At 33.6% G+C, this 16816-nt stretch overlaps 1 protein-coding gene across 4 annotated transcripts in view; it reads left to right on the top strand.

The window, feature by feature from the left end:
* Window positions 1-12193, top strand: part of TMEM67 (transmembrane protein 67) — a 69644-nt gene extending 57451 nt beyond the window's left edge. Inside the window, exons 22-28 of one of the 4 annotated variants that reach the window (XR_013994810.1) lie at window positions 2761-2841; window positions 3352-3468; window positions 6437-6553; window positions 6658-6762; window positions 7311-7476; window positions 10327-10469; window positions 10933-12191. Coding sequence is in view for 2 of the 4 variants with exons in the window: in XM_081071134.1 (XP_080927260.1) it covers window positions 2761-2841; window positions 3352-3468; window positions 6437-6553; window positions 6658-6762; window positions 7311-7413; window positions 10327-10469; window positions 10933-11013 (747 nt within the window). In the remaining 2 variants the exon portion in view is untranslated. Of the gene's footprint in view, window positions 1-2760; window positions 2842-3351; window positions 3469-6436; window positions 6554-6657; window positions 6763-7310; window positions 7477-10326; window positions 10470-10932 lie in introns of all 4 variants that reach the window. The other 3 variants (XM_081071134.1, XR_013994811.1, XM_081071135.1) reach the window with 3 other exon arrangements.
* The last annotated feature ends 4623 nt before the right edge of the window (window positions 12194-16816 follow it).

Below are 16816 nucleotides of genomic sequence, written 5' to 3'. Positions count from 1 at the left end.
CTTCTTTGTCAAAAATTATCTGTCCATATTTATGTGGTTTTATTTCTGGGTTCTCAATTTATTCCATTGGTCTATGTGTCTGTTTTTCCGCCAATACCATGCTGTTTTGATTATTGTAGCCCTGTAGTACAAGCAAAAATCAGGGAGTGTGATACCTCCAGTATTGTTCTTTGTTTTAATATTGCTTTGGCTATTCCGGGTCTTTTGTGGTTCCAAACAAATCTGATGATTTTTTGTTCTATTTCTTTAAAAAATGCCATTGGGATTTTAATGGGGATTGCATTAAATCTGTATATGGCTTTGGGTAATATGGCCATTTTAACTATGTTGATTCTTCCAATCCATGAGCACGGAATGTCTTTCCATTTCTTTGTGTCTTCTTGAATTTCTTTCAAAAATGTTTTATAGTTTTCAGCATATAAATCCTTCACATCCTTGGTTAAGTTTATTCCTAGGTATTTTATTCTTTTTGCTGCAATTGCAAAAGGAATTGTTTTTTCTATCTCTTTTTCTGAGATTTCATTGTTGGTATATAGGAAAGCAATGGACTTTTGTACATTGATTTTGTAGCCAGCAACTTTACTGTATTCATTGATTGTTTCTAATAGCTTTTTGGTGGAGCCTTTAGGGTTTTCTATATATAGCATCATGTCATCTGCAAAGAGTGACAGTTTAACTTCTTCATTCCCAATTTGGATGCCTTTTATTTCTTTCTCTTGCCTGATAGCTCTGGCGAGGACTTCCAACACTATGTTGAAAAGCAGAGGTGATAGGGGACAACCTTGTCGTGTTCCTGAACGTAGAGCAAAGGGCTTCAGCTTTTCACCATTAATTATGAGATTAGCAGAGGGCTTGTCGTATATGGCCTTTATTATGTTGAGGTATTTTCCTTCTATACCAATTTTAGTAAGTGTTTTAATCATAAATGGATGTTATATCTTATCAAATGCTTTTTGTGCATCAATTGATAGAATCATGGGATTTTTGTCCTTTATTTTGTTAATGTGATGTATCACATTGATGGATTTGCGAATGTTGAACCATCCTTGTGTCCCGGGGATGAACCCCACTTGGTCGTGAAGAATAATCTTTTTAATGCATTGTTGTATTCGATTTGCTAGAATTTTGTTTAGGATTTTAGCATCTGTATTCATCAGAGATACAGGTCTGTAGTTTTCTTTTTTTATGTTGTCCTTACCAGGTTTTGGTATCAGGGTAATGTTGGCCTCATAAAATGAGTTAGGGAGTACTGACTCTTCTTCAATTTTTTGGAAGAGTTTGAGCAGGATTGGTATTAGATCCTCTTTGAAGGTTTGGTAGAATTCACTGGTGAAGCCATCTGGTCCAGGACTTTTGATTTTAGGAAGGTTTTTGATGACTGATTCAATTTCGTTACTGGTGATCGGCCTGTTTAGATTTTCTAGTTCTTCATGATTCAGCCTTGGAAGGCTATATGTTTCTAAGAACTTGTCCATTTCTTCTAAGTTATTAAATTTGGTGGCATATAGTCCTTCATAGTATTCTTGGATAATCCTTTGTATTTCTGTGGTGTCCGTGATAACTTCCCCTTTTTCATTTCTGATTTTGTTAATTAGTGTCTTCTCTCTTTTTACCTTAGTGAGTCTAGCCAAGGGTTTGTCAATTTTGTTAATCTTTTCAAAGAACCAGCTCTTTGTCACACTAATTTTTTCTATTGTCTTTTTCTTCTCTATTTCATTTAGTCCTGCTCTGATTTTTGTTATCTCCTTTCTTCGGAGTTATCCGAGTCCTTCCCTCTCTCGCAGCTGCGGTAGTTCCAGGATGCATTGAGCACGGAGCACTGAGCTAGGTCTGTGTCCTGCGCCCGCGGGGCTCCGTCTCCGCACTTCTTCTCTCCCTCCTCCCCCGCTCGCGCGATTCACCCACCTGGAGGTGAATTCAGTAGTGGGCCTCTTCGTCTTCCCTGTCTGCTGTGCAAGGAGTCCTTTGTGGAGTTATTGTTGTCCGATTCGTTGTAAATTACAGGGGAGCGTTACGGAGGCTCACCTCACGCCTCCATTTTTTTTTCTAATCTTCTACAGTTTTCTTAATCAAAAGTGGTTTAGGTAACCTATAAAAGGATTAAAAACTTAAAAAAAAAAGGGGGATGGCAGAGACAGTGGGGATGGCTTTAAATTGTATAGTTAGGAAATGTTATCTTTTTCTGAAGCACATCTGAGGACTTCAGTGTAAACTTTTCTGATTTATAAAACTTCCCTTTGTATATTGTTATTAAATCTAAGAAAACACTCGAAACCATTCCATTTGAATATTTAATTCATCTGTAGTTGAAATAGAATACTTGATATACAAGTATGCTTTTGATGTGCTGCTCTGGTAGAGAAGATTAATTTGAAAACAGCAACTTGTCAAATAGCGTTTGGAATTTAGGAGATGGGCAGAATTGCAGAACCAGACATAAATCTGGCCATTAATACAATGATTTATCCTAAATGTTAAAAGCCCCTTTCTTTCTTCACCCATGTTTGGCCTATCTTGTTTTAATGACACAGAAAAAGTTTTAAAATTCAATATAAGCTCCCTCATTGAATCTTAACACAGTTTCAAAACCTTCTTTTCACAGAAGAATCAAATGGTAAGTAGGATTTTATCCCATAGGAACAATTAGAGGCCACTGTGTTCTTGGTTGGAACTTCTTTTGTCTTAAGATACTACACTGTGGCTATAAAAGAAAATTAAATCCTATAAGCTAATAAGCATAAATTTGGCTTAATGTTTCAGATTGTGTTCTTTGCTGTCTTTTATGAGAGATTTATAGAAGATAAAATTGGACAGTTTGTTGATTTATGCTGTATGAGCAATGTAAGTACTTTCTGACTTTATCTTGCAACTGTTATTTTTCCCTTTTTGAAGGTCATGAGTACATTAAGAAAGGCTTTAAAATTGGATTTTTAGTATTGGTATTTTTAAAATTGGTATAATTGGATCTTTAGTCTAATTTTCAGTGGTTGTCAATTCCAGAGATAGTTATAATGAGCTCCAAATTAATATTTACTATGTTAGTTTTTTCTTTTTTATTTGTAGTTTTTTAATTGTAAATTCCTCATGCCACCAAAGTTTACTCAGCGGAGAGTCCTTGAAAAGTTTTCATATATCAGCCCTATTTCTTGTTTTCTTAGAAAATACCTTCAATCTGTTTTCCATCTACTTTTTAATAATAACCTCATTATCCTTTACCATCTTATTATCCTCTATATATTTTCCAAGAATTCAACACTAATTATTTTGAAAGAAAGGAACCAATTTTAAGAAAAAAAAATTACTGTTTTGCAGATGAGTTGCTAATTGCTCCTTATCCTTATCTTTTTATAGATATCAGTGTTTCTGTTATCCCACAAATGTTTTGGTTATTACATTCATGGTAGATCAGTACACGGGCATGCAGATACTAACATGGAAGAAATGAATCTGAATCTTAAAAGAGAAGCGGTATGAATGAATGTGTTTTACATCTTTTTATTTTTGAGAGATGGGTTCTCTTTTCTTAATCTAGGATTTGCAATAATATTTTTAAAACTCATTGATTACTTTTGAAAATTGCTAGGATACCAACTCATTGCCGTGAACATTGATAAAGGCAAAGGATCAAATTTCACCCTTCAATTCCTGTATGAACTGTATTTCAGAGTGTCCAAATAATTCATGAGGGAAAGTTCTTCCTTATAGAAGAAAGTAAAAGGAATTTTAAGTTAGAAAATCACCATTTTGTAATGATGAATGGATTGATGTATATAGGCTACAATCATCAATGGATGCTAAAAGTGAAAGTGGACAGGGAATTTATAATGAAGTACAGGTTGACATAATCTGAACACACCGGCTCAATCTTACTACAGTTAAAATTAAGAAAACTGACATTCTTTACCTCCTGTTATGACACAGTAGGAAGTACATAATATCACCCAGGAAATATTCTTGTCTAAAAAATTGAACCTGAATATAATCAAGCCTCTAGATCTTACCACTAGTTTACAGGAAATAGAGGGAATAGACAAATTAATACTACCGGAAGTGATTAGCCAAATCCAAAATGTAAGATGTCTCACAGGACAAATGACCCAGTGTCTCCAACAAATCAAAGGCATGAAAATAAAAGAAGGGGTGGTGGAAGAACTGTTAGATAGTAAGAGAGACTTAAGAAACAAAACAAATACAGTATGTGGACTTTGGATCCTGATTCAAACAAACCAACTATTAAAAAAAAATAAAAACTTTGGAAAGAATCTGGGAAATTTAGTGGACTAAAATTAAATTATATTAAAGAAGATTAATCTTGTTAGATGTGAAAATGGCATGTCTTTTTTTTTTAATACCTTGTTAGAGATACATGCAGCAGTATTTACAAGTGAAATGACATGGTATCTGGGGTTTGTTTTAAAAGAAAAAAGAAAAGTTGAGAGGATAGATGAAACAAAATTGGTGAAATGTTAGTAATTATTGAACTTGGGTGAGGGATTACTTTTTCTCTTGCTATGTACATTATAAAATTTCCACCAAAACGTTTAAAAAGAAAAAACCAAAAGACTATAACTATAACTTATAAAAATTTAATACATGATAACGGAATCTCAGATGATTTACTTGACATATTTAATTGGATCAGTTGATTAAGGGATAGAAATTACACCTGGATTGAAAAGTGAATGTAAAATAAGAAACTATAAAAACCTGGAAAAGAATATTTCAGATTGGGAGATGACATTGTAAGCATAAAGAATAAAAAGCATCAAAAAGGAAATTTTCATTGATTTTACTTTATTGGTATAGAACATTTATATACCCAACAGTCATAAATGAAAGACATGGAAAATTAGGGTAAAATTCAGTAAATATGACAGATATTAATGATATTATTGAAACTCATACAAATCGATAAGTAAACACGAAGTTAAAACCTCAATGGAAAAAGGACAAAAAATTTTTAAAAATACACAAATAAGAAACGAGAGTGATAAACGTCAAAAAACTGTTTAGCTCATAAACAATCAAAGAAATAAATATAAAAATAACATTTTTGTCCTCTTTAAATTAGCAAACTGTTTTTTTAAAGCTAATACTTTATAGCGTCATGGACATGGTGAAATGGGCACCCATAAAACTACTTGTCTTAGGGTAAATTTTATTAACCTTCTTGAAAGCACTTGGCAATATACACCAAGTTAAAAGTTTATTATCTTTGACTCAACCAATTCTATGAATCTAACTCAAGAAAATAATTAGCAGTGTGAATAGCTAATTAGGTTCACAATCTTCATCACAGGGGTTATTTATAAGGGCAAAAGCACATGTAAAAAAGAGAATATTAAATAAATTGGTTTACCAGTACAGTAAAAGGTAGACATTAAAAATTATGTTACATAGAATATTTATATAGAATAGTTATATAGAATATAGAAAAATTATGTTATATAGAATATTTAATGACATGGAGAGTTGCTCAGGATATACTGTTAAGTGAAAAAGAAATTGGTATAATGCAAATTTTATGCCATCTATTTGTATATGCCTAGACAAAGGACTAGAGATAAAATACTTTCAAATACCTGTATCTCTGGGTGTTGAGATTATAGATGATTTTTTTTCTTTTCCTTTTTTGTGCCTCTTCATATTTTATAAATTCTCTGCAGTAGCATGTGTTTAATTGGGGGGTGGGTGAAGGAGACACATGTTTTTTAAAAAACAGACATTTATTACGTGTAGATTTCCTTTAAGACTGTAGAAAACCAAGTGTTATGTTATGCTTGCAGATTAAATTAAGACAAAGGAGAGTATTAAGCTCTAGAGTAGGCAAATAAAAGCAAGATAATGGAGGCAAGTGGACTTGAGCTGACCTTGTAGTATCAGTGGGAATTGGAGAGGTGGTGGGATAGGACAAAATTTTATGTGTTTGTGGTTGTCAGGAATCAGGCAAGTCATGTCAAGGAGACCTGAAATGGATATCTGATTCATAACATTAACTGTTGGGTCATGTATTGGAATTAATTAAGCAAGTGTTTTAAAAGTGTTTAGAAAACAAAAAGGACCATTTGTATTTATAAAAGTAGTTCATTCTAAGACTATTTGGCATGCATTAAAAAGCAATAAAGTTAATCAAAGAAACTTAAGAATATCAATGTACAATGAACTTAGTATGGATTATTTAAAAAGTTGGATAGTAAAGGAGATGATATAGAGACCTGCAAAGGAGTATAACAAAATAGAACTCAGTAAAATCTAGAGTGGGGACCTTGGATAATGTTAAAATCTCTGTCTCAAATACAGTTTCAGTAAAATTTCAGTTGGCTTCTGAATTTTGTAATATGTGATACCAACTAAAATAAAAAATGTTTCATTTTCTTGTTGAAACAGGCGAAATTTTCATAATCTTGATCTTAATTTAAATCCTTTAAATTTTCAGGAAAATTTATGTAGCCAAAGAGGTTTGGTACCCAACACAGAGGGTCAGACTTTTCAGATTGCAATTTCTGACCAGATGAGACAGCACTATGACAGAATTCATGAGACACTAACAAGGGTTGGTATAAAGTAGTTAAGATATATTTTGCCAATATTTCATGTTATTTAAATACCAAGACTGTAAGCCATGTTGCGTTTATTTTTGTCTCTTTTTCACATTAGAAAAATGGCCCTGCTAGATTATTGAGTTCATCAGCAAGTACTTTTGAGCAGAGTATAAAAGCATATCATACTATGAATAAATTTCTTGGCTCTTTCATTGATCATGTATGTATGTCAGCGTTTATATTTAAGCTAATCAAATGCAGTTTTTAAAAAAATTAACCAGAAATGTCAGTTATTTCTTCAACCAAGTCAGTGGACTTAGGAAACCCTCCTCCCCGCTTTTTTTGCTGTCAGAATTAATACTGTGAGTTAGGTTGTGAAAGAATAAAATGAGATTTTACATGTCTGTTATTAGCATGTTAGTGATTACCTTAAAATATGTCTGTACTGGAATCTTGTTAGCCAGTTATCAAAATATTACTGTATTATTCATTATAGAAATATGCTATAGTTGTATACCTGAAAAACTTGTTATAAGTTGATTTTCAGTATATCTAGCCCCAAACACTACTAAGGGCATTTAAAACTTAAAATATTCCTAAAGAGCCCAGTGTAGGAATATAAAGCACAGTGTAGTAAATTGTCTTTTTAAAGAACAGATTTTCTTTGTGTGCTATTCATTTTTTGTTTTCTCTTCTTGTGATTTTACAAAAATTGGGAAACATTTATTTCACTACTATTTTTGAAATGACTCTGGCTTTTTATATTAGGTTCATAAGGAAATGGACTACTTTATAAAAGATAAATTGCTTCTTGAAAGAATTCTTGGAGTGGAATTCATGGAACCAATGGAAAAAAGCATCTTTTACAATGGTATCCTTCAAATGCCTGTGCTGAACTTGATTACTGTTTTTAAACTTTGAAAAAAAAGTGCTGGTAGTTATTAATTTTTCTTTTTCTTTTCTAATTTTATATGAAAACAGAAGAAACATAATGAACTTAGTTAACTTCGTGGAACTATAGTTTTCTGTGTTCCATTTTATTCTCATGTAGCAAGAAACAAATACATAAAAGATCATTATTCTACAAGAAAGTAAAAATGCTGAATGTCAAAATCAGTGGCACACATAGAAGAGAGAGAAACAAATAAAATTCAGATTTTATTGGAATGTTCATTTGGTGGCAAACTTAGGAAATAATTAAACATTTGAATATTGAGCAAGAACAACATTTACAATTAATTTTTAACATTTAATTTTTTATTTTATCCAAATTCTTAAAAATCACAGATATCTTTGATGGGAATAGTGACTAAACATGGTTTCTTATCACTAAAATGGTAGTGTATGTGTCACTTTTAATGTGACTGAAAAGCTCTTGTATGGCTTGGTAAGAGTGGAAATGATGTAACCAGTGTCCTGGTCTGTGTATCACTTACCCATGCATTACGGAGTGCTACATGTTGTGCCAGTCCTGGAATACACAGACTAATGGTCTCTCTTGAGCATCTTGTTTAGTAAATTATGGAAGGTAGGCATGTGAATGGGAGAGTGGAGAGATGCTGGGGGAGATATCTGCACAGGCACAGCTTATACTGGGTACAGAGAGAAAAGGAGAAAATCTAACCAGACACAGGGTAAAGCCAGAGAGGCAACATGGAGATGTTTGAACTTAAAAACAAGTTGCAATTATCAAACAGAAGGGTCAAGGGAAGAAGCAGAGACACTTGTGCAGAAGAGAAAAAGGGCATTATGCACTTAGAAACTTCATGATTGAAGCCTTGATGAAGTGGGACACAGTGAAATAGAGTGCTTGAAAGAGAAAGAGGGCAGAGATCCAATCCCAAAATCTTTGTCTGATACCCTAAGGAGTTTTACATTATCCCATAAAGCAGTTGTTGAAAAAAAAGGTTTTTTTTAAAAAAAATTTTTGTCCCACAAAAGATGTGCAGGTTGATCCGTGGAAGTATGAGAAGACAATATTAAAATGTCTATTTGTATATTGCAATTCCACCATTTCTAATTTATATTTTTAAAGATTTATATATAGTAATGATAAAATATGCCTATTGTGGGATGTATGCTCAATATTTTATTCTAATAGAGATACATGATTAAAACAATTTGGAAACTACTGTTAATGAACATGGATGTCAACAAAAAGTCCTAAGCAGATCTGGTTTGTAAATTGGAAGAATTGCTCTGGCAGTAGTGAATAGGTTAAGGTAAAAACATAGCAATATAGCTTTCAAAGTCTTCTGGTCTTGGATTCAAAATCCGACTTCCAATGTTGTGAACTTGAGAAAGTTGTTTACACTTTCTGAACTTTAATGTCCTCTCTGTAAAATTAAGTACAACACTCTAAAGGTCGTTGTGTTTATACATGTGTTATCATGTATAAAGAACCTGGTATGTACCAGTACCTGGTATGGGTAGGCACCCAGTAAAGTGATGTTATTACTGTTTCTAATAACAATACTGTAGTCATAATCTTCATCTTTATAGAGAGATGATGAGAAATGAGCTAAGGCAGCAGTAATGGGGATAAAGAGAAGAAAGATTACATTTAATGCCACAGTTGTTAAGGAAAAAAAGAGCAGAAGAGAAAAAATAGTCAAAAACTATCCAGATTTTCAGCTTGTATGCCTAGGTGGTTGGTGGTGGTGCCTTTAACAACGGGAGTGCAGGTGGAGGACCAGGTTGTGAGGAAAAGCAGATGAATTTAGTTTTGAATATGTTGTGTCTGAGGTACCTTTGGGACATTTAGGAAGAGATGTCCAATAAGGCTTTAAATGTAGGAGACTGGATCGTAGGAGAAAGCAAAGGCATAAGATAAGCTGGAGAGTCTCATCAAATGATGGAGCAATGGCAATGAAAGATCACCCAGGAAGAGCATATAGAGCGGGGTTGTTTATTTTTTAAAATACATATACAAGTGTATATATATATGTATATATATATACATATATATACATATATATACGTATATATATATGTATATATATATACAAATCCATATTTTGTATGGATATAGCATAAAAGTCAGTAAATTTTCATAAACCGAAGATATCCCTGTAAACTAGCACCCTGATCAATAAAGAACATTACCAGCATGCCAGAGATCCCCTTGTATAGAACAGGAGTTTCTAATTGGGTGTCTCTGGGCAGCTTCAGTGGTTCTCTGAACCTCCCTGAAATTGTGTGCAAGATTCGTATATGTATACTGTACTTGTTTTTCCCCACTCTGGCAAAAGGGTCTGTAGCTTCTATGAGATCTTAAAAGGATGTTCACCTTCCAAAACCGACAACCCTCTCCTTGCAAAGTGAGAAGAGGTCTCAGAGCAGAACCTTAGGGGACTATTGGAGAGACAAATTATAGCATACTATGTACTGTTCTAGTCCTTGCTGATTTTGTTTTGCTTTTTTAACTTACTAGATCATAGAGAATCTTTCTAAGGTTATTTAGCCTTTAGTTATACAAAACAGAGAAAGGATATTCATTACTTGATCTTTGAAAGGTATTGATGATATACATACACTATTAGCAATTACCAACCCTTGGTACGAATGTTAAAACTGAATTTTATGAGCAGAGTTCTTTGACAAACCTTTTAGATTAGCAAATTTTAATATCCTTTTTTATAAGCCATGAAATATTATAAATAGTAACTAGTTTCTATTATGCTGTTTTTAAATATCCAAATTTTATCACCAGAAATTTATCACAGGTATATTCTATTTTTAAATTTCTAATTTATATCTTATAAATTGCTTTTTTTAAAAATAGATGAAGGGTATTCTTTCAGCAGTGTTCTGTATTATGGAAACGAAGCCACTCTTCTTATTTATGATCTGCTGTTCTTCTGTGTTGTGGATTTGGCTTGCCAAAATTTTATTTTAGCAGCCTTCCTTACATACCTACAACAAGAGGTAAAGTTTTAATTTTTTTCTGGGTTTCTTTTAAAAAAGTATGTTGAAACTAGGTAGATATTTATTTTCGTAGCAGAAAGTAACTGTCAACTTTTACTAGGAAGTTATAACGGTTTACAATATGATTAACCCTACCAAAAAAAAAGAAATAACATTTCAACCAACATCACTCTCCTTCAGGGCCAATGAAATATTGGGGTCTTGTGGAGGGTGTTAGTTGCTTGAGCAAACGTGAAAGGAATCCAGTAGGAAGGCACTTAAATTGTGTATCTCCTGCATGCCAGATATGAGCAGTAATTAGAGTCCTGTTCACCCTCTGCACCAGATGTTAACATAACAAAAAGGCAAGCATTGAAGATCTAGCTCACAGCTAGTTTAATTTAGATATTTTAATTGATGTGCATATTTAATTTTCTTTGTATATATATTTTTTCATTCTGAATTGTTTTAATTTTTTCCCCAGATTTTTAGATTTATCCGTAACACAGTAGGACAGAAGAATTTGGCATCCAAAACATTGGTGGATCAAAGATTTTTGATTTAATTTATTGAATAGATAACTTAAAGACAACATAATCATGACCAAAAAAGTCATGATTATCAGGTTAGTTTTTCCATATGTTTTAAAATTTATACAAATTATTTTATTTGTTTTTAATCTATAGAAAGATTTATTTTTATAACCTGTGGACACATAACTTGCTTTGTGAGTATATAATGTGGTACAATGGACACTATTGTTTTTTATTACAGTGTTTAATTCACCAACTCAAATTAGACAACACTGACAGTGGGGCAAAAAAAAATCTAAATACTGCTTTCAGCATAACACTTTTTCATGATAAAACAGTCCCCATCATTCGTCTCTGTAGATTATTTTCTCAGCTGGGATTTGCCTACATTTTCTCACATTGAAAAAATTATTTGATTACAAATTCAAGCCTACTTTTCAGTTCAGTATTTTCTTGTTTTATATATTTTATTAAATGTTGAAAAATATTTTCCAATTTACTTAGAAATTTATAATTGTATATTGCTGACTCAATTTGCCTCATCTTAATTGCTCACCCTGTTTGGCAGTGGACTAATTCACCATTGGATTAATAGGCATCTCAAAAAATGGTACATATTCATTTCTTTGTATGTCTGTATTATTAGGTCAGTACACTCTTTTCATGAAATGTCATTTACCTTTATTAAGCTATAATGTGTGATATTTTCCCCAATATAGTTTTTATACTTAATAGATTAAACTTTATAGTTTTTAAATTATTTAACATTTTTAAGAGCATTGTCAAAGTTTTGCACTTCTATTACGTATGTTTAAAGATTGTAAATAATGAATAAACTGTAAATTTATGTTATATTGACAAGGTGATTTATTGAAAGCAAACTTAGGCTTAATAAGTTAGTAGGCTTGTATTTTGTTTTAATAAGGAAAAAATATTAGGATGCAGAATATACTTAATGTAAATTTTGAGCATATAGCTAATAATTTTTCATTATATCATTTTTCTTCATTATACTCTTTAATAATCCTTTTCATTGTATACCATGTAGTTGAAAGACTATATATTTTAAGTATAATGATCATTAACCCCCAAAGTGACATTTCTTACTGCCTCTATGTAATGCTATGTAAATACTCATATGTAATGCTATGTAAATATTGTTTATATTTTTGAATTAAAAATGTAGAATAAAACATTTGATGTTTCTGTTTCCTGTTTCGTTAATGATGTTTCATGAAATAGCACTTAGGAATAGATAACAGCATATGGATGCAGAGATCCCCAGCCAAAGTTTATGAATCTTACACATTTCCTTGAATCTTGAGGATGACTGAGGAGAAAGAGAGAGGGCTAATAAGTCAGGTATTTCATACTTCAGTTTCTGAAGGGTCATAGTACAGGAATGCCTTTATAAAAGCTGCAGAGATAAATATGTATATCAGCATGGATTTTTAAAACCACCTGCATAGAAACATATGAAAGACATTCAACTCTTGTTCCACATACAAGAAGTTAATATTAATGTGAATGTTTTTAAATGGAAATTTCAAAAAATAGGATCAGTGGACTCACCTGCTGATAAATAAATTAAAACAGAAAAGACATTTTAAAAAATCATTCTACACTAGTTTTATACAATATTACTTTCTATTTTCATTAGATATGTAAAAATGTGTTCAGATTTTCATACACTGTTGACTCCGTTGTTCACATTGCCTTAATTTAAATTTTATGATCACGTACCTCATTTTCCACTAGATTTATAATTTTTTGTCTATTTCTGTAGCACCAACTCACTATACTTTGTATCTTGTATCCCTGATTTTACTTATTACTTAGAAACGTTTGGTAAGACTCTTCATTTAACTCTATCTAGGTACACCTAGAGGTTCTTTACAAGCTGCTATGTGCTTTGTATCCTCCTTAGAAATGCATAGGCCCCTAAAATAATTCTGCACATCAGCTTCTCTGTTAATGAGATGTTTATATTTGCTTACTTGTCTCATACTGCTGTGCTAACGAACTGCATTTTGAGAATGCTCTGCTGGTTACCTCGATTGAGAAGCATTCAAAATGACCATTAACTCAGTGCTTGCAAACATGAAACATGCATCTTTTTTGTTGTCTGTAAATAAAAGCTGAGGGGAAATAAATGTAAGTCAAGCAGTGTGTCGTAATGAAAATGATCCAGATTTAGTAGAAACCCTGGAATTCAAATTAGAATTTTGCCCCTCCCACTTACTAGCTTTGGAACCTTAAACCAAGTCATTTGGCATTTTTGAGCTTCATTCTGCATCTCTACAATGAAATAATAGCTTTTGCTTACCACTTGTTAGGATTAATTCCTTAAGGTAGACTTACAACAGTGAGTAAACTGTGAACACTAGAATTCTTAATTTTTTGTTTAAAATTTCTGCCTCCAAATATGTTTCTATTTTGCTAGTAAATTAATTCTATGATACTAAAACTCAGACTACTGATACCAATAGCTGACCAATGAAAATTGTGAGCCTTACTTTTACTTCGGCCTCTCCAGGCTCACCCCTTTAAAAGGGGCCCTGGTAAAAGTCACAGCTGTGGGTGAAAGGACGCAAGAAAGAGCTGCCATCACACCATGTTGTAGATGTGGTTCATGGTACTGATTAGAAAAAAAGGAAGAGAATGGAATATTGTTTTTGGTAGGGAGAGTTTCATTCACTCATTGACTTATTCATTCGCTTATTCACTTATTCTTTCAAACAATACTTCTACCTCTTCCCAATCCCCAGTCCCTCAGAAGGGTCTCACAGTTAGTAGAAGAAAAGGTATATTAACCAATAATTACAGCAATCTGAAAAGTGCTACAACCACCAAGGTGTGATATGGAAATAGCTCTTAACTGCATCTGTGGTCATCAGGGCTTTGGCCTGAGAAAACTGGTATTTGATCTAAGATTTGAAGATAAACAAGACAAGTGCAACTAAAGCAATAAATAGCATATGCTCTGAGATAAAGCACATGGCAGTTGGGTACTACAGGTACTTTGAATACAGAATACATGTATTGTTTATGGTTTTTTAAATTTTTTGTATATTATAAAGTTTTCACATCTTAATTTTTTTTTTTTTTCTGACTGGGGAGAGACTGCCCTATTGAGACTAGCCAGTTCTTAGAATTAGTGAAGAGCCTTTAATATGCAAACTAACCAATCCAGATCCATACCTGCTCTATCTGGCGCATACACTCCAGGAAGCAATATTCCTCTGCCTTAATCATCCCAGGACCAGGTACCAGGCAAGTAGGGACCAGTCCTATAGCTTAGAGCCTGCTGTAATTATTCAAGATAGCCAGTCCTAAACTGTTCACCCTGTCCTGCTTTGCCTTTTCTGCAAAAATGCAGAAACTACCACCATGGCCTAGACTCTTCCTTCACTCCTGTCCCTCTGCTTCCTGACCAACACTGGTGCTTCTGCAGGTGATTTTGTGGTGTGGGTACCTGAGTGGTGTCGTGCCTCCTGTTTCTAGGATCTGTGGTTATAATAAAGTTTGTTTCTCTGAGCCTCTCCTGTGTCTCTTTTTGTGGCCCCACCTGACTGCCTGTCACAGAACAGAACAGGACATTTGAGGGTTTAGGAGGAAGATGAGGTTGGAAAAGAAACTATCAAGAAAGGTTTTTACATCAAGCCACAGTATATGGAGAGTTTAAGCTAAGTTTACCAACCCACCTTCAAATAAATACTTCAGCACTCCAAAGAGGGGTGAATGGACAGAGGCGCAAGAGGAATCATCCACAGTCAAATTGCTGTGGAATAATCGATGGTCCATGAATTAGGAGACTGGTGCACCCCACCAACCGACCCCATTGTCTGGCTGCATTTCCTGTAAGAGGCAGCAAAGGGTAGCAGTTGAGAACACAGAACTTGGACCAGACTGCTGGTGTTGAGTCCTGGCCCCAATACTTAATAGCAGGTGACTTGGGGCAAGTCACTTATCTCCCTATGACTAAATTTCCTCATCCATAAAAGGGAATATAGTACCTACCTCATAGACTTATTGGGAAGATTAAGTGAGTTAATGTGTGTTCAGTGCTTAGAAGAGTGCCTGGCACATAGTAAACACTATGTAAGTGTTAGCTATGTGGTGGTGGTGGTGGTAATAATAGTAAGTCCCATTAATACTTAATTTTGAAAGAGACCCATGTTTCTCTGGAGCCCTCATTAAGGCATTGTTTGGAGTGCTAGAAGAAACGGTAGACAAACTGCCCAATACAAAGCAATCTGTAGACTTAAAAATAACTTGGCTTCTAATTACTATTACAAAACAAACAAACAAACAAAAAAACATGGCTGTGGCCCAAGGATAAACAAATGACCACTGGAAAGGTATCTAGAAACAGCTCCACAGGTTTAGAGTCACTATGACAAGGGTGGCATGCAATGCAGTGAGGAAAGGGTGGTTTTTCAACAGTCAATTGAATATCACAATGGAAAAAAATCTCTACCCCTACATCCTACTTACATAAAAATCATTTTGAGGTACATGGTAGATCTAAATGTGAAAGTTTAAATGATAAAGCATCTAGAAAATAACATAAGAGAATATATTTGATGTAGGCTGAGATTTCTTAAACAAGACCCCAAAAAGACCAGCCTTAAGGGAAAATATTGGTTAAGTTGGATTTTACATTTTCCATTAAATTTATACATGTATATTTACATTAAATGTAAAATTTCAATTTACGTTGAAATTAGGAACTCTGTTCATCAAAAGATACCAGTATAAGAATGAAAAGGCAAACTTCAATTATGAGAAAAAAATATTTAAAAACATCTGACAAAGCACTTCAATCCAAAATAAAGAATTCATCAAATCAGTAAGGAAAAGGTGACAACCCAATAGAAAAACGGGCAGAAGACTCAAGTATACATCTCAATAGAGGTTTTCCAAATGACCAATAAACACATTTGAGAAGTACGCGATGAAATCAAGATACCACTAACTACAAAACCACCCAAATGGCTAAAATTTAAAAACTTAAAATACCAAGTGTTGCTAAAGATGTGAAACAAATGAACTTTCATGCTACATTTATATAAAGTGGGGGGATTAATCAATCTGTAAATTTCAACTGGACGTTTTTGATCTGTGTTTGATGGAAGCCAGCAGATGGCAGTGGAGTGCGCACTAAGCTCTTCAGAAGGTTTTAGAGCCATGATTCACAGGACTGCAGAGTCCAGAGAACACCGTGCTCTCTCTCCCCTCACTTCACTACCTGTCACCACTCCTCACTTGTATTGTCCTTCCTCTTACTAGAGCATTGGGTAGCTCAGATTATAAAGTGTAATACTCTACATATAGTGCTGAGATTTTTCAGGTCAGTTTTGGGATTGAGTGCTAAAAATAGAAATATACTTTTATCCAACTCCTAGGGACTGGGTCACAAATAAGTCATGTCTCTGGGAAAAACAAAAAGAGCTAATTAATGATCATGGAATCCCCCTCCCCTCATTTGATGAAATACACACTAACATTACAACTTTTTTAAAAGCAAACCATCATCCAGAGTACGTAATGCCTCTTTTACAAATACAGTTTACCCAAATGGGACTTTATATAGCATTTTCCTTATATACCATGGTACACATTACATCATATGAAGTCTGACGATTATGTTTATGAATTTGCCACTGTGTTACATTGGCAGCACTGTACAAACAGCTTGGTTAGGTTTCATAACCTTGGTATATCAGTGTCTCACAGCCGTGTTTGTGTTGATGCGTGGCAGTGTCTTGCTGACTGGTGTTCATTATTGTTGTTGTGTGTTTTTGTGTGCTAACACAAGAACTTCTGAGCTTG

The sequence above is a fragment of the Rhinolophus hipposideros genome (assembly GCF_964194185.1).
Source record: "Rhinolophus hipposideros genome assembly, chromosome: 13".
NCBI classification, from domain to species: domain Eukaryota; kingdom Metazoa; phylum Chordata; class Mammalia; order Chiroptera; family Rhinolophidae; genus Rhinolophus; species Rhinolophus hipposideros.
Note: the sequence above shows the minus strand (reverse complement) of the source record. Positions and strands in the feature narration are given on the sequence as shown.